The sequence below is a fragment of the Macrotis lagotis genome, chromosome 1 (assembly GCF_037893015.1).
Source record: "Macrotis lagotis isolate mMagLag1 chromosome 1, bilby.v1.9.chrom.fasta, whole genome shotgun sequence".
NCBI classification, from domain to species: domain Eukaryota; kingdom Metazoa; phylum Chordata; class Mammalia; order Peramelemorphia; family Peramelidae; genus Macrotis; species Macrotis lagotis.
In genome coordinates this window covers 176,825,451-176,846,572 of record NC_133658.1, presented here as the reverse complement: position 1 = coordinate 176,846,572, position 21,122 = coordinate 176,825,451, and the positions used below count along the sequence as shown (strand labels likewise).

The following is a 21,122-nucleotide window of genomic DNA, read 5'->3' as shown; positions in this document are numbered from 1 at the left end:
AACATACCACCCCCCCAAACTACAAGAGTGGGAAGGGCTGCCTCATAAGCTATCCCTCAGTGGAAGCTGGATGATCACTTGTCAGCAGTGTTCTGGAGGGAACTGTTTTAGTGCCCATGGGACTAGAATTTCTGAGAGTTTTATAAATAATCACCAGTTATTCAATTTGGCCAATTAAGGCAATGTCATCAATTTGCACTAATTAGTTTTCATTGGTCACATCCTAAATTTAATACTTAGCTCTAAAGAGAATCAAGGGAGGGTGTAGATAATTAGAATTATATGGAACAATTTAAAATGTTTTAAGTGATAAAAAAAATAGCAAGAGATTTTTGTTTTCCCAACTGTCAAAAACCTTATTTAAAAAAGAAAACCAGATAAATTCATACCATGTAGCTTTATTCATCCCAAATGAAATTTTGGTCCAGATTTGTGATCTTTGGTGTGGGAATTTTTAGTATAGAAACTCCCTCCAATCATGCAGATTAATAACTTTTTTGCAGCTTCTAATATTTTAAAAATTAATTTAAAAAATAATTAAATATTTTTTCTTCCTCTCCAAAACCCTTATAACAAATATACATAATTAAGCAAAATATTGCCACATTAGTCATCTCCCCAAAACATGTCCCATTCTGATTCCATTCTGTCAGGAGGAGGTTAGTATGTTTCACAAAGAAGAGTAAAAAAGAACAAGTACTTATAGAGCCAGGCACTGTCCTTAAAACAATCCTTAGAAGTAGGCACTGCTATTATCCTCATTTTATAGTTGAGGACACTGAGGCAAACAGAAATGAAATGACTTGCTCAGGGATATCCATCTTGCCAATGCTTGAGGTGGGATTTGAACTCAGGTCTTTCTAACTCCAGGTTCAGTGGTCTATCTGCTCTGGCCATGGTTGCAATTGAATTGATCAGGGATGGGTTTTTGAAAGCTGTCTTTAAAATGCTTCTGATATTGTATATATTTTTCTCATTTCTGCTTGCTTCACTTTATCATTTCGTTTAAGTCTTCCCAGGTTTTTCTGCCTATTATAATTATCATTTGATGTAACTTCTAATCTTTCATTTTCTAAAGCTATAAATTAGGTCTGGTATATAGAAAGAACTATGAGTTGAACAAGAAACTACATTTTCCTTTGAAGTCTTGTGACTGAAATCAGAAAAGAATTAAATAAAACAAAATGTGTTGTGTAAATATAAAACTTCTTATCATTACAAATATTTTATCAAAATTAGAAAGAATATAGCTCAAGTTGATCTGCTTTTACATTTAAAATGCACTTTTCCTAAAGTTACTCGGTATAGGATCAATATCATTTGAATGAAAGATATGCAACTAGCCCCAATTACAGCAAAATACATCTCAATATTCACTGAGAACTTTGAGTCACCCATTCAGGATATTCAGGATAAATTGTAAAAAGTCCATAAAAAAGTGGCCATATTGCTTTGTGCTCAAATTGAAAGGTTATTTTAAGTACAATTACTGCCTCTTCATTAATAAAACTGAAATGTTCCAACTTCAGGATTAGATGTAATCTAGGGAAAAATATAATTATACCCTGAAAATATAATTATACTTAACAGAAATCTGGACTTATACCTAGATGGGAATAATGGTGGCAGAACTACCAAAGGAGATTTCTTGATGTCAATTTATATAGGGGATATGATGTTGAAGTTTTTAAAATGTTCTTATAATAAAAACATTAACCAATTTAATCATTAATAATATTATTATTATGCCACTGAAAATACACAATAAAACTTTAGGTTTAAGTTAGAAAACTGGAATTCCCTCAATTCAGAAATATTTTTGAAGGGGCTCAGATGGTAAACTTCTGAAATTTTCCCCAGAGGAACCTTGAAATTGGGCCAATGTATTACTCTGAATAAGAGATCCAAATGGGCAAAAAAAATACTTGGATCAAGAACTGCATTGGAATTCTCTTGCTAGTCAGTGTTTAATCTTTCAATCATCTTTTAGGCAAAAATGGAACTGCCTAATTCAATCTTGAAAGAGTGGATGTGGTAGAAAAGTTCTAGATAATCTTCAGTTAATGTTCAAGAATTCTGTCCAAAATAAAATGAAAATTTTAAATGAGTTTAGTTACTACTTCATGTTCATACTAAGTTGAACTTTCTGAAATATGAGGCCAGAAAATCAGTTGGCCTCAGTAAGAAGATAATGATAATTAAATTCAGAACACTTTGGGAAGTTTAAGCAACCCAAGACAGGATAGTATAAAAGCTTGTGTGTGGTAACGTGGGGAAATGATTTTATCTTAATTAAAAAAAGAGGCCCCAAACAACACACAATTTAAAAGTTGGCATTTCCCACAATTCACTATAAACATAATGTAAATTATTGCTATATTTGTTTTGGCTGTCAATGCCTTGGATTTTCCATAGCCATGCTCTGGTAGAATTTGGACAATGTCAAACTCATACTTAAGATTGGGCAAAACTTTTTTATACACGTGCCTTGTTTTGGCAGGTTTCTGAGGACTATTGGACATTAATGGACAAAGACCAATTTCCAGCCCAGATACTGAATAAAGAGTGAAAAAATAACACTTACCTTAAAAAAGATAAGTGTCAAATTAAAGAATTACTTAGATCAAATGGAATATTACAAGATCAGTGGTCTGACCCTTGATTTCTGATAGGTTTGGGGGCAGCGAGGTGACAGCGAATAGAGTACAAGTCAGGAACTCATCTTCCTGAGTTTCAGTCTAGCCTCAGAACCTAGGCAAGCGCTGAACACTGTGCCTTAGTTTCTTCATCTGTAAAATGAACTGGAGAAGGAAATGGCAAAGCATACCTTTTCTTTGCCAAGAGAACTCAAAACGGGGTCATGAAGAATTGCACATGACTGAAAATGACTGAAGAGCACCAGAGCTAACAATAGAAAAGAGAAAAACAAAGATCTGATTTAACTTGTGTGTTAAATGGAAAAGCCCATAATTATATTGTACCAGATAATAAAGGACTCTTCAATGGAATTATTTACTAAAATTATCACTTATCAAGTGTGATAACTAATGCTGTTTTCCAGATGAAAAAGCTGGTCTCCAATCAGGAGTTATATTGGAATAACTACCTCTATCTTGAACTCATGACATTAGCAAGGGCAGGCAGGACTTCCCTAGTGTGGATCTAGGGGCAGCAGTGAAAAGTAATGGTACTCATAGTTATATGACTTTGGAATCACAATTTAAATTACTATTTACTGAAAATACCATTATTGTGAGTCTTACAAAATTCAATGTAGCAGGATATTCTAATCATGAAATAGCTAGGTTGCTCACTGGACAGAGTACTTGATTGCCCTAGTCAGGAAAATCTGAATTCAAATTCTGCCTCAGAAACTGATTAGCTGTGTGACTGTCAAATCACTTAGCCTCTGTTAAGTGTTTCCTCAATTCTAAAATGGAGATAATCAAAGAACCTCATACCAGTAGTGTTGTGAGGATATGAAATATTCTGCAAATTGTTTTTGCAAATCTTAACATTATTATTAATCTATACAAAACTATTAGTTCTTGGGATAGTTTCAGATCATATATAAATATTCAAGAGCCAAGGCATACATATATCAATGATCTAAGAAAGTTACAAGTTGTAGTTAAGACATGAGAAGCCTAATTCAAGTTTTGTCATTAATTCAGTTAACTTAAATATGGATTATATATCCCCAGTTGTAAAAGAGAGATATTACTTTTTCTGTCAATAATTCAATACTTAGATGTCTATTCCGTGTAAGCAACAAAGGCAAAATGATTAAGTTGCTTGAATATTCTTAGATACACTATTTAGAGGTTATTAAAACTCAGTAAGGGGAAAAGAGGAGTGCGGTGAGAACAAGATCACATTGCATTCAAAAGGGGAAAAACAGCTATCATTCTTTGGAGCCCAAAATCTGAAATTACCTATGATCACTCTTACTTCTTTAGCATTAACCAAGTCTATTATAAGGGGTGGGGATGAGAGGGGTGGGAAAGGGAGCTAGGAAGACCAACTTCCTCAGGTGTAGATGATTAAAATGTTTTATGTAATAAAAGATATTTTTTAAAGGCTTTTTTTTTTGAAAGGCAATGGGGTGAAGTGGCTTGCCCAAGGCCACACAGCTAGGTAATTATAGGTAAGTATCTGAGGAGGGATTTGAACTCAGGTATTCCTGACTCCAGGGCCAGTGCTCTATCCACTGCACCACCTAGCCACTCCTGAAAGATATTCTTAAAAAGATATTTGTCAATGGAATTCTAAACAGTTGGACAAACTAAATATCTCTGGGATGCTCATGGGAAGAAGGGAAAGTGAATTTAGACATCTTATTGAAGAGGTACATTTGAGCTGGACTTTAAATGATGGGTTGGAATTCAGCAAGCAGAGAAATAAGAACATTTTGGCCCATGGATTTAAATGAAGGTGGGACAGCGAGATGGTGCAGCTAGGTGGTGCAGTGGATAGAGCACTGGCCCTGGAGTCAGGAGTATCTGAATTCAAATTTGACCTCAGACAGCCACTTAACTCCATTGCCTTGACAAAAAAAAAAAAAAGCTAAGGCAAAGAACATCAGAGCATGACTTGATTTAGTTGGAATACAGAAAACATGGAGGGAAGTATCATGAAAGGTAGAATGTGCTGGCTGCTGAATAAAGTGGGAAAAGCTAAGTCTAGTAAAGAAGGGATGAAATTAGGGAAGACTGAACTAGTGCTTGACAGTCTGCTAGAAGGCAGGCTAGGTGAATATGGAAGGTTACAATGGTAGTGGAGAACATGGTTATGAGACTATATAAGGTGGATCAAGACACCTAGAAATTCATCAGAAATGAGATGAGACAGAGAAGCATTTAAAGGTAACACTAAGGTCTGATATAGATCAGGCAGTACCACTGAGGGTGAGTGAAGTCAGGAGAAAAAGAAAAATTTTGTTTTGAGTATGATGAACTTTAAATACTTGTGGTATCTTCAAATTTAGTTAGTATTCTTTATTTGGCTAGATATGGCTCTGGAATGTGAAAGGAGGGTTAGGTCTGGGGATACAGATTTGAGAATCATCTCGATAGAGGTGACGGTGTGAACAAGATTTTTCAAGGAAGAAAGCACAGATTGAATAGAATGATAATAACTTGGTGGGTAAGTGGGAAATGAATATTCACATTAAGGTATTTATTAGGAAGAGAATGAGACAGCAAACAGAGGAGTAACTCATTTGTGTGTACCTCAATGATCTCAAATGCCAGAGTGTTAAGGATGCTAAGTACTGAAGGACAAACCACTAGATTGGCAATTAAGTCAATTTAGGGAAAAGATTTGGTGAGTGGATAGAGGAGCTGGATTGCAAAGGATGAAGCAGTGAGAAGGAAGGCAATTTGTTGCAGATGACTTTTAATGTCTGACAATGAAGGGGAGGGGATTCATGAGCATAAGGCTGGGCTGAAGAGAAATGAAGCATGTGTCAAATGACCTCAATATTCCCAGTGAAGCAGGAAGTAAGGTTATCTGCTATGTTTTGGGTATGGAGATGAGGTTACTACTTGAAGTAGGAAGAAAAGATTTCCAATAGCAGCTTGAAGAAACAAGGATAGCTGAGCAGTAGGAAGGACCTGAGATTAAGCAACACATATACATATGTATCCATATATATATGTATATGTACTGGAGACACAATTGTAAACTGTTCATAAACTTAAATTAATTACAAAGTATTAAAGATACTGAGTATTTAAGCAAGTGTAAGGACTTAATATAGACACATGGAAAGGTAAAGCCAAAATGAGTGAAGCTAATCTGAATAAAGCCAACTGGTAAATACAGTTGGGTAATTTAATGGGGTCACCACTTTATAATAAAAACAATTCCCTTTTCAGGCATTCCAAAGTTCTGGCAGTTAGCTCTAAACAATTCAAATGGTCTTTTTTTCCTGCTCCAAGGCTTTCTGAATTCCTTTTTTCTTTGATACTACACTAATGAGTTTTACATACCCATACACTGCAAAATTATGCTACATCTACAAGTCTAAATTTTATTATAAAATATGCCACGTTTAGTAATAACTCACAAACTCGACCAAACTCCTGTTGCATTCCTAAAACTACTATATTTAGTATTTGCTCCTACTGACCCATTCCAATTATATTTGAGCACATACTATTGAACTGCAATATTGACTCTTACAAGTGGTCAGGTATGAGTTGATTAAAACCTAAAATAGATGAGGCCAATGATTTTAAATACTAAAAATTGAAGACTTTTCTTCTTGAGCTTCATGAAAACATATCTACCTTTTTAAAGAATTCTTCATCAGGGGCAGCTAGGTGGCACAGTGGACAGAGCACTGGCCCTGGACCTGAGTTCAAAGTTGGCCTCAAATACTTAATAATTACCTAGCTGTATGACCTTGGGCAAGTCACTTAACCTCACTGACTTGGGAAAAACCCCCAACAAAAAAAAGTTCTTCATTGTTAAGCTGAAGGTCAGCCAAAAAAATTATCCTCATCTTTGTAAAAACAAAAATTGCCAGACAAATCACTATTGAATGTTTCAAATATATTTACAAGAAATAAGTTGATTTTCATCTTCACTATGATATTCTCATTCAAATTCATTTTCCAGATTTTTTTTTCTAGGGCACATTTCTTTCTTTTTTTTTTTTTAAACACAGATAAAATAGAAAAGATGATCCTTCTGTTTCAGCTCCTTTTCCTTGTGATTCCTTCCCTTCTCTGCCAAGCTTCTTCAAAAAGTCATCTACTATCCAATCCTTACCACTGGCTGACATGTCCTTAAAGTAGAAAAAAATGAATAAAGACTTCAAATGTTTATTTAAAAATTTAAATTCATAAAAAATATATAAAACCACATGTAAGTTTCAAAGAAAAGTCTTAGGTTATTAACCTATAAGATGACAATAGGCAAACTATTAACCTATTAACAATAAGTGGGAACTTGCTCACAATTACAAATTGTAACCTGTCTAGAATGTGCCCATTAAATCTAAGAGAGTTAACCTCTCAGAAGCCGAAAGGTTAACACAATTGTGAGTCACAGATAAATTTCAGAGGAAGAATTTGAATCCAAATCTCTCTATCTGCAAGTATAGTATTGTCTACTAGAAACTGACTACCTTTTAAGGCTAGATAAAGTTAACTTAAGAGACTTCCAGATTACTACAACCAGACTGATCTGTTGATGGTTTTTCACATTAAATTTCAAATTAGTTCTAACAAACATATATGTTAAGATTCTATACAATTCCAATTCTTTACAAAATTAAACTTTTAAATATATATTAAAATCTATTTTTACTGATTCTCAATTCATATACAACTTGAGTTTATGAAAAAATTCTAAAACTTCAAGTTTATATATACTTGAATAAGAAATTTCTGTGTATACACAAAATCTATAAGCAAATGGCACATTAAAAAGGGAGCTGGATTTGGAAAGAAAGGGTTGGACTCCAACTCTTGGCTCTGCTCCTTATAAGTTGAGTAAGACACAACCTCTTTGAGCTTTAGTTTCCTCATTTGCAAAAAGAAGTTGGTCTTTAAGATTTATTCCAACTCTAAATCTGTGTTTCTGTGATGATTCACAGAGGAAAATATCAGAACAATCAGTAGGGTCAAAGTTTAATTCCTAAGCCAGAAAGGGCTTCAGTCATTAAAAATAATTTATTTTTTCAATTTTGGAGAATGCATTTAGGATGGACTATGTAAACAAGTTATTTGATTTTTTGTTTTTTCCTTGCTTGAAATTCCTGTGTTTTGTTTTTGACAGATTTAATTAGCATCGATAAAACAGGATCAATGGATTTCTTTGCTGTTTCCTTTTGCAAGTCATTCTCCTTTCTCTTTATTGCCTTTGTAAGTTCTTGTTGTTTCTGTTCTCTCTGTCGAGCCTTCTCCTCTAGGATTTTTTCTACAGCTTTTGTTTTCTTGAAATTAGGATCAGAAGGATCTAAGTTGAACAAGTGGGAAGTATACATTGCTTGGAACCGAGTATCTGAAACATCCACCTGCAAATTCAAACGGAAAGAATAAAATCAATTTAAATGATGCAGCAATAAAAAATGTCAACAGTTAAATTCTAATAGACTGAGAGCTTTCTGAGAGTAGGAATCATGCATCTATTCATTTTCTTCTCTACACTGTCTAATAGTATCAAGGATAAAGAGAAAATATTAAAAATAATTTTTCTTTTATTTGTATCTATAATCTTTTAAAAATATTTCCTTCAATTGTCATTTTGATTCAAGAATGAAATTAAAGTACATTAAATTTAATTTTTTTTTGTCTGACCAAGCTTGGTGTCAGTTAAAAGGAGTAAAGGATTAAAAAGGCAAGTATCACAAGTTATAATACATTTTACTATTGAGGTCAAGATAATAAATGGATAAATTCCCTAAGCACATCATTAATGAGTTTTATCAACTCATTAATGTTTTATCAAATCATAGATTAATGAGTTTTATTAACTAATAACCTGACCACTTGTTAAGAGTCAATATTGCAGTTCAATAGTGTCTCAGACACACATAGAAGAAGAAAAGGTGGCTATCTTAAAGCAATAAAGGTAATAAAAATAAATCAAAATATTTTTTCTACTAATTATGGACCAGTGGTACTACTTTCAAAAAAAAAAGTCAATAAAGATAATATTGAGTAATATGGACAATACAATTTGATCAGGAGATATTTTAGACTATTAACCTATTATTACTACTACTGGAGATTTTCACCACTAACCTATCCTTGTTTTGATTTTTTTTCTTAGAAAAACATAAGTACACATAAGTAATTTTGTCCTATTGAAGGATGATTTAACTTTTATGTCCCTTAGGTTACCTCAAAGTCATCCTCCAAAAGTTCCTTCTTTTTCATAAGCTTTTTCTTCTTCTTTTTGCTCAAGTTCTGTTGCTCTACAATCTTGTTGTAATTGAAGTGTTTCTTGCCATCTTCTTCATCATCCATCATAAGCAGAGCCATTTCTGCCTGTTGTAAGAAGAAACATTTGACATGGACAACATTTCTTTCCAATGGAGTATGGGACACAGATGTCCCCTCTCTAACAAGAGAACTCAATCATTAAAGCTCCAGGGTAACATTTGTCATTTGTAAACTGATTACAGACCATCATAAAGAAAACCAGAAGTCTTATAACTGCAACAATGCAACAAGTCTTTTGAAGCTACTATAGCATTGAAAACAGGTAAGGGGGGAAGTTTAAATTTTAAAACAAAAGAACATTTCACTAAATGTGCACACACACACACACACACACACACACACATATACAAACACACACAGAAACACAGAGTCTGGTAAATTTGTCATAGGAAGGACTCTGCTGTGAAATAGGAAATGTGACAGATAACATAAGGCATTTTATTGTTGCTATTTATCTCTCCTTTATTCCTGATTTTCTGAGTAACAGGAATTTAAAAATATAGTTCTCTAATACATTATGTTAACTCCTAACTTCCATTTTATTTTTCACTAAATAAATGTTATATCCCAGAAATTAAATGATAAAACAGTTCATCTTTACTAATTAAACAAATCATGTGTGATTTTTGAATTTACACTGGAGAGTTGGAAACTATCTTTGAAGAAAATGATTTTATTCTTTCTGTATATTTAATGTGGGTGTAAACAGAAGAATATGTTAAAATACCATTACAACATTGGAACACATAATGAAAAAATTAAGTATAAAGTGATGTCTAAATCTTCATTTAACCTTACATTTACTTAAAAAAGAGTTAAAAGAGCTGTTTCAAGAAGAAAGTTTTAGAATAGAACTATTGGCAATTTGGATAATATGTTAAGATACCTTCTTCATCAAATAAATTTATAGGATAATTTCTTTTTTGTATTTACATTTCTTTCTTCTCATAAGACTTGTTGCTCAATTTGTAGAGAAATATTAAGGATTTACTTAAAAATAAAATGTCTGACTTATGATAAACATGTGACATTTTAAAAAACAATTTTACCAGAAATGCTTATTTGTCAGATTCTTTCACAATTATAACTCATTTTATGTGATTTATAACTTGATACTATTAAAAAAGTTACAAGTTTATTTTCTGATGTACTGAATTTGACAGGAAGAATGCCAAAGTTATAGATACTCAGCATTTTTAAAGATAAAAGTATTTTATATTTAATATTCTAATATCCTTATTTTATATTTAATATTCTAATATCCTTATTTGTAAATGAAAAAACAGAGGCACTGAAAGCTTGTGATTTACCTAAGGTCACAAAGTTTGCTGACAGAGCCAAGAGTAAAGAACTGGTTTCCTTAGTTTCTCTTTCAGACAAATATACACTAACAATGTAGTGGACAAGTCTCTAAATTTGCACATCTCACATTCTTTTGAGCTACTGCAATTCTGCTTTGCTCATACAGGAAGAAAATTTGATGTGGTCATGCCATTGATTGCTGGGCAGTCCAGTGCCAGTGTCTCCCATCAATCCCAAACTTCTTCAGAGAGACTCTGAGAATGTCCTTCCAACCTTCCCATGAGCACTTGCCTTATTTGAGTTCTTTGTAAAACATGTTTTAGGCAAATGCACATTTGATATCTGAACAATGTAACCAGCTTCTAAGCAGTTCAGCTTCAGAGTGAACCTCAGGGTCCAGCACCTTAACTTGTACAGTGATCTGGAAGAAAATCCAAATGGAAGCGATTCTGTTTCCTGGTATAATGCTAGTATACTGTCCAGGTTCCAGAGGCACACAATGAGGTTATCACAATGTCTCTGTTGACCTTCAGTTTCAAAGGCAGTCTAATACATCTCCTTTTCCACATTTTCCTTCAGTGCCTTCCAAACATTGACCTAGTTCTAGCAAAAATGTGTCAACTTCATCTTCTATGTGTTATGTCCCTTAAAGATTTACTGCCAAGGACTGTAAAGGAACTCACAGAATTCAAAGTTTCTCCATTTGTTGTAACTGATGGCTCACTATATGAATGGTGTGGTACCGGCTGGTGGAGAGGCTATGTTTTCTTGGTATTAACTGTCAGGTCAAAATTAGCAAAAGCAAGGGATCAAGCCGTACTCTGTTACATCTCAGTCTCAGAAGATGCCCTGGATGCATAATCAATTGCAAACAAAAAAATCATGTGCTAACTATCCCTCTACTTTAGCTTTATCAAGTTAAATAATTTACTGTCACAGGTGACATTGATGCCATTTTTTATCTCAAAGAAGGCATCTGAAAACATCCTGGGGAACAAGCACACAGGCTTGTTTCACTCCATTAGTGACTAGGAAAACCTGAGAGCATTTTTCATTATCCAGAAGCCAGGCAATCATACTGTCATGAAAGTGGTGTACCATATTGATAAATTTCTCTGGGCAATCAAAATTTGCCATGATCTTTCAAGACTAGCCTTCAAGACTAACCACCAAAGGCCATGGTGATGAACACTGTGAATAGACCTTTGTTCTGTTCCTGGAATTTTTCCTAGAGTGGCCGGGACAGACATACTAACTATTCCCTAGTCCTTTCTGAAGCCACACTGGCTCTTGAGTAAATGACTATCTTCCAAATGAGAGATGAGCAAGGAGGACTCTCTGGTAAGAATCTTGCTTGCAATAACTGAGACACCTCTAACCCCTACTCCCACTCTGGGTGATTATCACAGATTACTCTTCTTCTTTTTCCTTTACAGAGATGGAAACTAGAGGCATACTTGAACTCTTGACATCCTCTTGACATATAACCGGAAAACTTCAGTCAGCTTTTGTCTAAGCCTTATAAATCTCAACTGGAATAGAATCAGCACCAGTTGTTTTGATGCATAAGAGGAACCCAGGGGCACTCAAAACCTCTTCTTCAGCTGAAAGTATGGCTAGAGAAATACTGACTTCAACCTGAAGTATACAATCTAGCTTCAGCCTTGATGATAGACTGTTGAGAAAATTAGGGAAATGTTCAGCTTATCTCTCCAGGATCATGTTCTTATCATTAATCAATGTGGCTTCAGTAGCACTGAGTATTTGAGATGCATCATAGGTCTGTGGTCCATAAACAGCTTTCTTAGCATCCTAAAAGCACTTTAAGATTGTTACTCTCAGTGTAAAACTGAATTTCATATGCCTTCTTACTGTATCTTGCATGTCTCTTATATGCATATGATTCCACTGAGCACATCAAAAAGAAAATTAATAAAGACTCTGGAGCATCAACGTGGCAAAAAAAGGCAAGTTGTACATCTGAAGTGACTTTTATGCCAGAGTAGACTTAGATGAACAGATATGCACTTACAAGTGTCCTGCATGTCTCTAAGTTTTGCCTGCTTTTCACTTTTGCTTAAGAAAGGGATGAACTAGCCTGTTGGTAAACCTTGTGGAATTCTTATTTTTCATTTGGCAAGCAGCTTCTTTATTTCCCTATCATTTTCATCAAACCAATCCTGACGTTGGCAAGTGTTCTGGCCCAAATGAGTAAATAAGTACATCAAGCCCCTGAAAGTTACCCACTCCTTTTCTGATCCAGTGATGATAATTTCTATTGGCTCAGCTTTCGTTCCAAGTAAAAAACTATTCTGAAACAGAGAATTGATCTAATCTGTTGACATTAATTAATTCCTCTGGTTGTCATTTTGCCTTAGGTCTGCTGCTTCTGTTTAATACAAATATTTACCTTAGTGAGATTAAGTCTGTGATTAGTAAAGCACTTTGCACCATACAACACCTTTGTTACTCTCAATGTCTTTTCTCTTTACAATGGCATAGTCTATTAAATGTCAATGTCTGTTGTGAGGTTGTATTCTTAGTGTATCCATGCTTTATTGAGTTCAGGTACATGGAAGATAGTGTTGGTGATGAGGTAATGAAATGCACAAAACTTCAGTGTTAAGTGATAGCTACTGTTCTATTTCCAACCCCACTCATCCCGAAGGACTCCCTGCCATATCTATTAGTCTGAGTCTACGCTGGCATAAAAGTCACTCAGAAGTACAACTTGTCTTTTTTTTTTTTTTTTTTTTTGCCACGTTGATGCTCCAGAGTCTTCATTAATTTTCTTTTTGACCTGCTCAGTGGAAGCATATGCGCTCATGATGGTGGTATGGAGCTTTCCTGCAAGTGGCAGTCACATTATCATGAGTCTATCATTCACTCTTTTTGGGAGGATACAAGTTTGTTGACTAGAGAGTATTGCAAAACCTATGCCAGCTTCACAATGCTCTCCAACACAGTAGTTGCTCCAGAAAAATCCATATTCAGCTCTGACTTCAGTAAGCTGGCCTTTGTTTGCTATCACTTCTTGGAACCATAGAAGAGAAGGCAGGTGGACACCAAAAGATGGTCAGTAACCTTGTAAAAGGGCTTGGCAGTTTTCATACCAGAGATACTATTTTCCATTAACATCATGCACCCTGAGAAACTGAGTAATAACAAGAAATAGCAAGATGGGCAGTAATCTATGAAAATATCCAATAATTTCAAAATGGATAAGGATATATCATTATATATGACTAAGAACTAAATCTTCCCTTTTACATAAGAGATGAAGCTAAATATGTACTCGGTAATATTTATATTCAGATGAACTACTGAGAAATGCACACATTGTAAATATTTTATCATAACATGCATTGATTGCTCATTGAGTATGTGGTATCTCCAGATTCTTACATTTTGTCTTTCAAGCTCAGCTGCTTCTTCTGGAGATTTTTCATCCTTCGAGATTTTTTTGGATTTTTTCTTTGTATCTGAAATAATAATCAGACTTATGTGAATTTTAAAGAATTTAAAGGTTAAGAATGCAAAGTTTTGTCACCAAGAAAATAGAAGTGAATTTCATTTTACACATTTTTCCCAAAGTCTTCTCTTTCTACTTCTTGCCCCCATCTTTTGAAGTTAGTATGGTCATCCAAGTATTGATTTTAAACCAAATTATTGGAAAAGAATCACATCTTGTTTAACTAGCACACTGATGATTTCCAGTAAACAAGTGTTTTCAGAATGATAACCATTAAAAGCTGTATTTGACTCAAAAAAAACTCTTCCTGGGATGTTTTCAGATCAGTTTTTTTTGAGAAGAAATGCTTATCTCATGACTAAGCCTATACTATTTGGAAGTCATTGTGCTAGGGATACAAAAATAAAATGAAAACAGTCCCTGCTTTCAAAAGAGCTTACATTCTGCTGGGGGTTAGAAGATGTGCTCAAGCAAACAAATACAAAACATTAACAAAATGAGAGGTATTGTGGTATTGTAGTAAATAGACAGTTGGTCTCAGAATCTGTAGACCAACTGCTTCTGTAACAGTGGGTAAAACCCTCAGTGCCCAAGAACAAAGTTGTACAGTATGCACCAAACTGTATTGCTTTAAGGGAAGCTCCCAAGTACTGATGGGTTTAAATTCAAAGACAAAAAACTCCAAAGCAATACAAAGCAACTTCAAAGGGTGGGAATAATAATTAGGGGAATTAGGTATAGCCCTTATAAATGAAGTGATACCTGAGCTTGTTTTAAGATCAAGGTGAAAAAGGAACTACTTCAATATAGGGGGAATCACTGGAAAAAAGATATGGTGGAAGAATATGTTATGTATAGATCAACAAATGAAACTGGAATGGAGAGTGAATGAAGGGGAGTAATAGCAAATTTGAGGAAAGAATATTTTTGTTATTTTTCGTTGTCACTTCAGTAGTGTCTGACTCTCTGTTACTCCTCATTGGGGTTTTCTTGGCAAAGTTTCACATGCACTTTACTTTTCATGAAACTAAATGCTGCCTTCATAGGGAGGGATGAACTAGTCTGCTGATAAACCCTGTAGAGTTCTTGCTTTTTCATTTAGAGGCTTCTTTAATTCTCTATCATTTTATCAAATCAATCCCGAAGTCTGCAAGCAAAGTGGTCTGTCATGTCCTTCTCTGGCTCATTTCAGAGATGAGGAATTAAGATAAAAAGGATAGAGAGAACTGAAGCACAATGAGGTAAATCAAACAACTATATATGATTGTGGAGGGATAATCTGTCAGGCTAAAGACTTTCTATATAGTCCAGGAAATAACAGAAGGCTACTGAAAATTTTTGAGGAGGAAAAGGTAGGTGGCAAGAAACATTCAGAGCTGAGCTGTGCTTTAAAAAGAAGATCAAATTGATGCTTTTGGGGAGACAGAATAGAGAGAGAAGACTGGAGGCAAGTCAGTTAGTTAGGAAGTATGAACCCTGGGAACACTGGGGCAAAAGACAGGACTGGGTTGGGAAAAATGTAATACAAGTCAGAACCTGGAAACAAAGAAGGAAATTAGGTCTATGTGAAAGGTAAGCAAGGCCTGAAAAAATGCATGAGCTGTGTGAATGGAGAGAAAGGGGCTGACCTAATAGATGTCAAAAAGGCAGGTTGGTAACTGAATAGATATGTGAAATGAGATAGATGAAAGAGTCAAGAATAACTCCAAGATTTCAAACCCAGGTGAGTGACAGGAAGATGGTTTTATAAATAAGAATGTCTGAAGGAGACATGGGGAGAAATAAGAATTTCATTTTAGATTCAGATTAAAGAGTCATCTACAAAGAGATGATAATTAAATCTTTAGGAGTTAATAACATCACCAAGAGGATAGGGCCCAGGGCTGACCTTTTCAGGACACCTATATTTGTTAGGTGGAAAAAAAAATGAAGATTCATCAAAAGAGACTGAGAAGAAGCAGTCAGATAAGTAAGACGAAAAACACTGTTGCCGATGCCCTTTTCCTGAGTATTCTCTCCAATCTTGGCTTCTGTAACAAAGCTCAACTCTCCTGCTACCTATATCTTTACAGAGCTACTCGAAGTTTTGACAGATTTAGTGATCTGTCCATGATCAGACACACAACATCTTTCAAAGGCAGAAGCTCTACTCATTATGGCATATATTATACCATAGAAGGAGTTAGGGATACAAAGAAAAGCAAAACTTGTCCTTGCCCTCAATGAGCTAAGAATCTAAAATAATAAGTTTACATTAAAAACAATTTTTTTAAAAAATCTATTTTCATTTATCTATTCCTGGTACATAGTAGGAACTTAATAAATGCTTGTTTGATTACCTTTTCTATTACCTTGTCCTAGTTAAAATTCAATTTACCAAGATCTGATTTTCAGCCTCTTAATACATTTGCCTATTATTTTTTTTTAAGGCAAAAATTTCTTTTGAAGTCAGTGAGAGTGCTACACATGCTGAGATAGTTCTGTGGCAGGTATGGAAATCAGGCTATATGTGATTAATACAAAAAGAGAGATAAAGTTCTTCATATAAAGCTGTCAAAGAACCAATAATGAGTTGTTTCAGGTTTTTATAACAACCTGATGAAAAGTTACAAAAATAAATGTGACAATTACAGAATGGGCAGGGGGAAAAGGAATCTAAAAAATTGACAGACTAAAGATTACATTCATCTTTATTATGATCAATTTTGGAGGATAAGGAAAGGGGGACTAAAAGAACTTTCTATATCTTATGGGCAGCTTTGTCAAAAAATATGTAAATTCTGATTCTAGATTTTTAATAAATCTCATGAACAGATCTTAATTTATAAAAACCAGAGGCTTTTCTCTCTTTTGAAAAGTATTCAGACTTAGGTTGGACACAGGAGTATGGGGGGGAAATTTAAATTGACTGCTCGGAAACTATTCTTTAATGATTCCATTGGAATGTAATGAACTATACCTACTAGGATCAATGAAAAATAGTATAAATGGGGGGGGGGAACAATCTTTAGTAACTATGTAATTCACAGGAATCACTAGAAAATTTAAATTTATAATTTCCAACATCTGTAAGCTGTAAGGAAGAATAAATGAAGAATAATGGGTGCATTTTTTTGAGCTCTTGAATCAGGATGGTGTTGCTGAGAGGAATGTAATCACCAAGTCAAAATTTTTGTCGACTTGAAAATATAAAATTCATCTTCCAGGGTAGAGTCAAGCTAACATACTCCCAGAGCTTTTCCCTACCAAAGATAACAGAAGACTGAAAGAAGTTTTCAATGGTAGACATCAAGGAAGATCTTCTGGGAAAGTCTGCTTCTTTGGGGAAAAAGGAAGTAAAGTCCAGGAGGTGGGAGGCTTTTAGCCACAGTGCAGTCCAGGTCCAGACAGCTCAACAATGGTAGAGGTCCTGGCATCTAGATAGCAAGTAAGCAGAGAGGATTCCGACCCCAAAGTATGAACCCTGGGAACACTGGGGCAAAAGACAGGACTGGGTTGGGGAAAATGTAATACAAGTCAGAACCTGGAAACAAAGAAGGTAATAAACCTCCACCAAGGCAAGGCCTGGACTGCATAGGCAACATCTTGGCCAACCACAAGCCAGGGATCAGCTTGGCAAAAAAAAAAAAAAACAAAAAAAACCCTTGGATCTATACTCCCTATACCCCAGGAACAGAGTTAAAACAACAAAGATGAGAAAAAAGCTAAAAGAGTGCTCGCAGATAAATGTGATAACAATGCCATGTCAGAAGAAGAAATCAGACTTAGGTTGGACATGGGAAAAAAAATCACTTACCCAGGAAGTCTCAAAAGAGTCTATACATTGTATGCAAATCCAAAAGCTCATAGAAGAACTTAAAAAGAATTTAAAAATCAAAGAAGAGAGGAAGAACAAAAATGGAAAAAAAGAAATAAGAATCATGCAGGAAAATTATGAAAAATTGACCAGAGAATTCAACGCCTTAAAAATTTTAGAAAACGTAAAGCAACTTTAAGGAAATATGAACGGCTTGTGTATTGAAAGAGGAATCCTCCAGAAAGAGACCCCAGGATAAAAACTCCAAGAGCTGTTATAGCCAAATTCCAGAACTTTCAAATAAGGAGAAAACATTGCAAGTAGCAAAATCGAAATAATTTAAATACAAAGGAAATACAATCAGACTCACACAGGACCTATCAGTCTCAACATTGCTGGACCTGAGGACCTGGGATTACAAGCCAGAATTTACTACCCTGAAAAATTTAGCATGCATTGTAAGGAAAAAAAAAGTAGACTTCCAGAGAATTTCCTAACACAAAGACAACTGAACAGAGAATTCAATTGTCAAATAAACAACTGAAGAGATGTGTAAAAAGGTAAAAGGGGAAGGAAGAAACAAAACAACTGTCAGTCAAGACCACCAAATTGTATAAAACACTAAAAGATTAGGAAGATACAATACTTCTAACTCTTGAGAATTTTACTTCTCTTAGGATAATTAAAGGGTAAAATATAATTGAAGAAACTGGACTCAGAAGACATGGGTATAGTTGGGACTTGTCTTGCTATTAAAGAGATCCAGACTGATATCACTGTTCCAGACAAAAAGACCAGATGAGAGCAATGGTATTAACTCTAAACTTAAGTGTCTCAGTGTCCTTTGACCACTTTAATTCTGCTGTGCTGATAAAATTTAGCACTTTCTCTGATGAAGGCATCTTAAACTGGGTGGTTCTAAATCAGTGAATCCCATAATTTACAAATATTTATAAATTCTCAAGTGAGACCTCAAGAGCCTCCCAGTACTTAGAGCACTTTAAGATTCTTATAGCTAATTAAATCAGGGTTGATTTATAGGTTACTTCACTTAACAAGGGATTAAGTACCTTGGGGGGGGAATTAAGAGTGGGAGAAAAATAGGCTTGGGAGGGAGTGGTACAAATAGTTCAAGAGGATTATGTGACTTTGGTAGGTACCTCAAAAGGGAGTAAGGAAAAAATGATTTTAATTTGATGTAATGCAAGACTCTTGAAAAGTGTACTTCTAATGAGATAGCAGAGGGAAGTACTTAGTGACTCTGAGGCAATGCTGCTTATCAAACAATCAATCTGATATATTGACAACAATTTCATCTTATCAAGAAATAAATTAATCAAGCTATGATTGATGATACCTGAATTAATACCCGAGTGATAAATAACATCAGGTGAAGAGGCACAAAGATTTATAATTTTAGAGGGAGAAAGAAGGGAGGGTGTGAACATTGAGTAAATTCTATTCAACAGATTTGACCTAGAGAGGGTATAAAATAAATTCCCTTTGTTTAAAAATCTATCCTACTACTGGGGGGAGGGGCAGGGGAAAGTAAAGATAAGGTAAAAAGGGACTGATAAAAGGGAAGATGACAGTGAAGGGTTTAAGTGAAGTGAAAATAAATTGAAAGTTAATTTTTTTTTAGATTTTTTCAAGGCAATGGAGTTAAGTGGCTTATTCAAGGCCACACATTAAGTGTCTGAGGTCAGATTTGAACACTGATACTCCTGACTCCAATGCCGATGCTCTATCCACTATGCCATCTAGACACCTTGAAAGTTAAATTTTAAAAGGAAAGTTTAAGGGGAAAGGGAATAAAACTTTGATGAGGAAGAATAAGAGGAAAGGAAAGAATTTTAAGGGAAAGACAGCATGGAAGGAAATAAAGAATCAGTAATCTTAACTATAAACGTGAATGGGATAGCAGATAGCAGAACGGATTAAAAAACAGAATCCTACAATATGTTGTTTACAAGAAACACATCTGAAGCAGAGAGATATACACACAGGGTAAAGTCAAATGGATGGAGCAAAATATATTATGCTTTAGATGAAGTAAAAAAAATCATGGGTAACCACCCTGCAGATAAAGCAAAAACAGATTTCATTAAAAGGATTAAGGTAACTATATCTTCTTAAGAGGCACCATAGGCAATGAAGCTGTAGCATTATTAACCACATATGCACCTAGTGGAATAGCATCTAAATTCCTAGAGGAAAAGTTGAGTTAATTACAAGGAGACACAGACAGCAAAACATTAATAATGGGGGACCTCATTCTTCCTCTCTCATAATTAGATAAATATAACCACAAAATAAACAAGAAGGAAGTTAAGAAGGTGAATGAAATCTTGGAAAACTTAGATATGTTAGACCTCTTGGAGAAAACTTAATGAGGATAGAAAAGAATATACCTTTTTTTCTGCAGTACATGGCACTTATAACAAATTGAGCATGTACTAGGAAATAAAAACCTCAATTAAATGCAGAAATAATAAACGAGTACTTCTCAGACCTTGGTGGAATAAAAATTACATGTAATAATGGGTCATGGAAAGAAACTAAAAATAGGAAACTAACTTAATTTTAAATAATGTGTAGCTCAAATAACAAATCATAGAACTAATCAATAATTATGTCCAAGAAAATGATACTAATGAGATATCATACCAAAATTTATGTAATGAAGTCAAGGCAGTTTTGGGGGGGGAAACTTTATATTTCTAAATACTTTTATGAATAAAATAGAGAAAAAAAGATCAATGAATTGCGAATGTAACTAAAAAGGCTAGAAAAAGAACAAATAAAAGATCCCAAATTAAAAACCGAATTAGAAATTCTTTTTTTAAGATCACTTAAATTTTTTTATTTAAGGCACTGGGGTTAAGAGTGACTTGTCCAAAGTCACACAGCTAGGCAATTATTAAATGTCTGAGGCCAAATTTGAACTCCAGGGCTGGTGGTCTATCCACTGCGCCACCTAGCTACCCCCTAAATTAGAAATTCTGAAAATCAAGAAAACCATTGATCTCATAAATAAAACTAAGAGTTGGTTTTATAAAAAAGTCAATAAAATAGACAGACCTTTGGTTAATCTGATTCCTAAAAAAGATAACCAAATTACCAGCATCAAAAATGAAAAGGGTGAACTAACCACCAATGAAGAAGAAATTAAAGAGATAATTCAGAGCTATTTTGCTGAACTGTATGCCACTAAAACCTGAATGAAATGGATGAATATTTACCAAAAAACCACCCAGATTAACAGAAGAGAAATAAAATATTTAAATAACCCCATTTCAGAAAAAGAAATTGAAGAAGTCATCAATAAACTTTGTAAGATATAGTTTCCAGGTACAGTGAATTCTACTGAACATTTAAAGGAACAATTAATTTCTATTCTATATATTTTTAAAAACAACAGTTCTACCAAATTCATTTTATGACATCAACATGATGCTGATATCTAAACTAGGAAAGACCAAAACAAAAAAAATTATAGACCAAACTCCCTAATGAACATTGATGCAAAAATCTTAAACAAAATTTTAGCAATGAGATTACAGCAAATTATTACTAGGATAATAGACTATGATCC

The 21,122-nt window shown here is 34.4% G+C and overlaps 1 protein-coding gene across 2 annotated transcripts in view; it reads right to left on the bottom strand.

Annotated features, from left to right (window-relative positions):
* Nucleotides 1-382: 382 nt before the first annotated feature.
* The window catches only part of ESF1 (ESF1 nucleolar pre-rRNA processing protein homolog), an 85,074-nt gene continuing 64,334 nt past the window's right edge, over nt 383-21,122 (bottom strand). For both annotated transcript variants that reach the window (XM_074209422.1, XM_074209423.1), the window contains exons 12-14: nt 13,665-13,741; nt 8,856-9,002; nt 383-8,026 (exon numbers count right to left, since the gene is read on the bottom strand). In XM_074209422.1, coding sequence (XP_074065523.1) covers nt 7,733-8,026; nt 8,856-9,002; nt 13,665-13,741 — 518 coding nt within the window. In that variant the 3' untranslated portion in view covers nt 383-7,732. The remainder of the gene's footprint in view (nt 8,027-8,855; nt 9,003-13,664; nt 13,742-21,122) is intronic.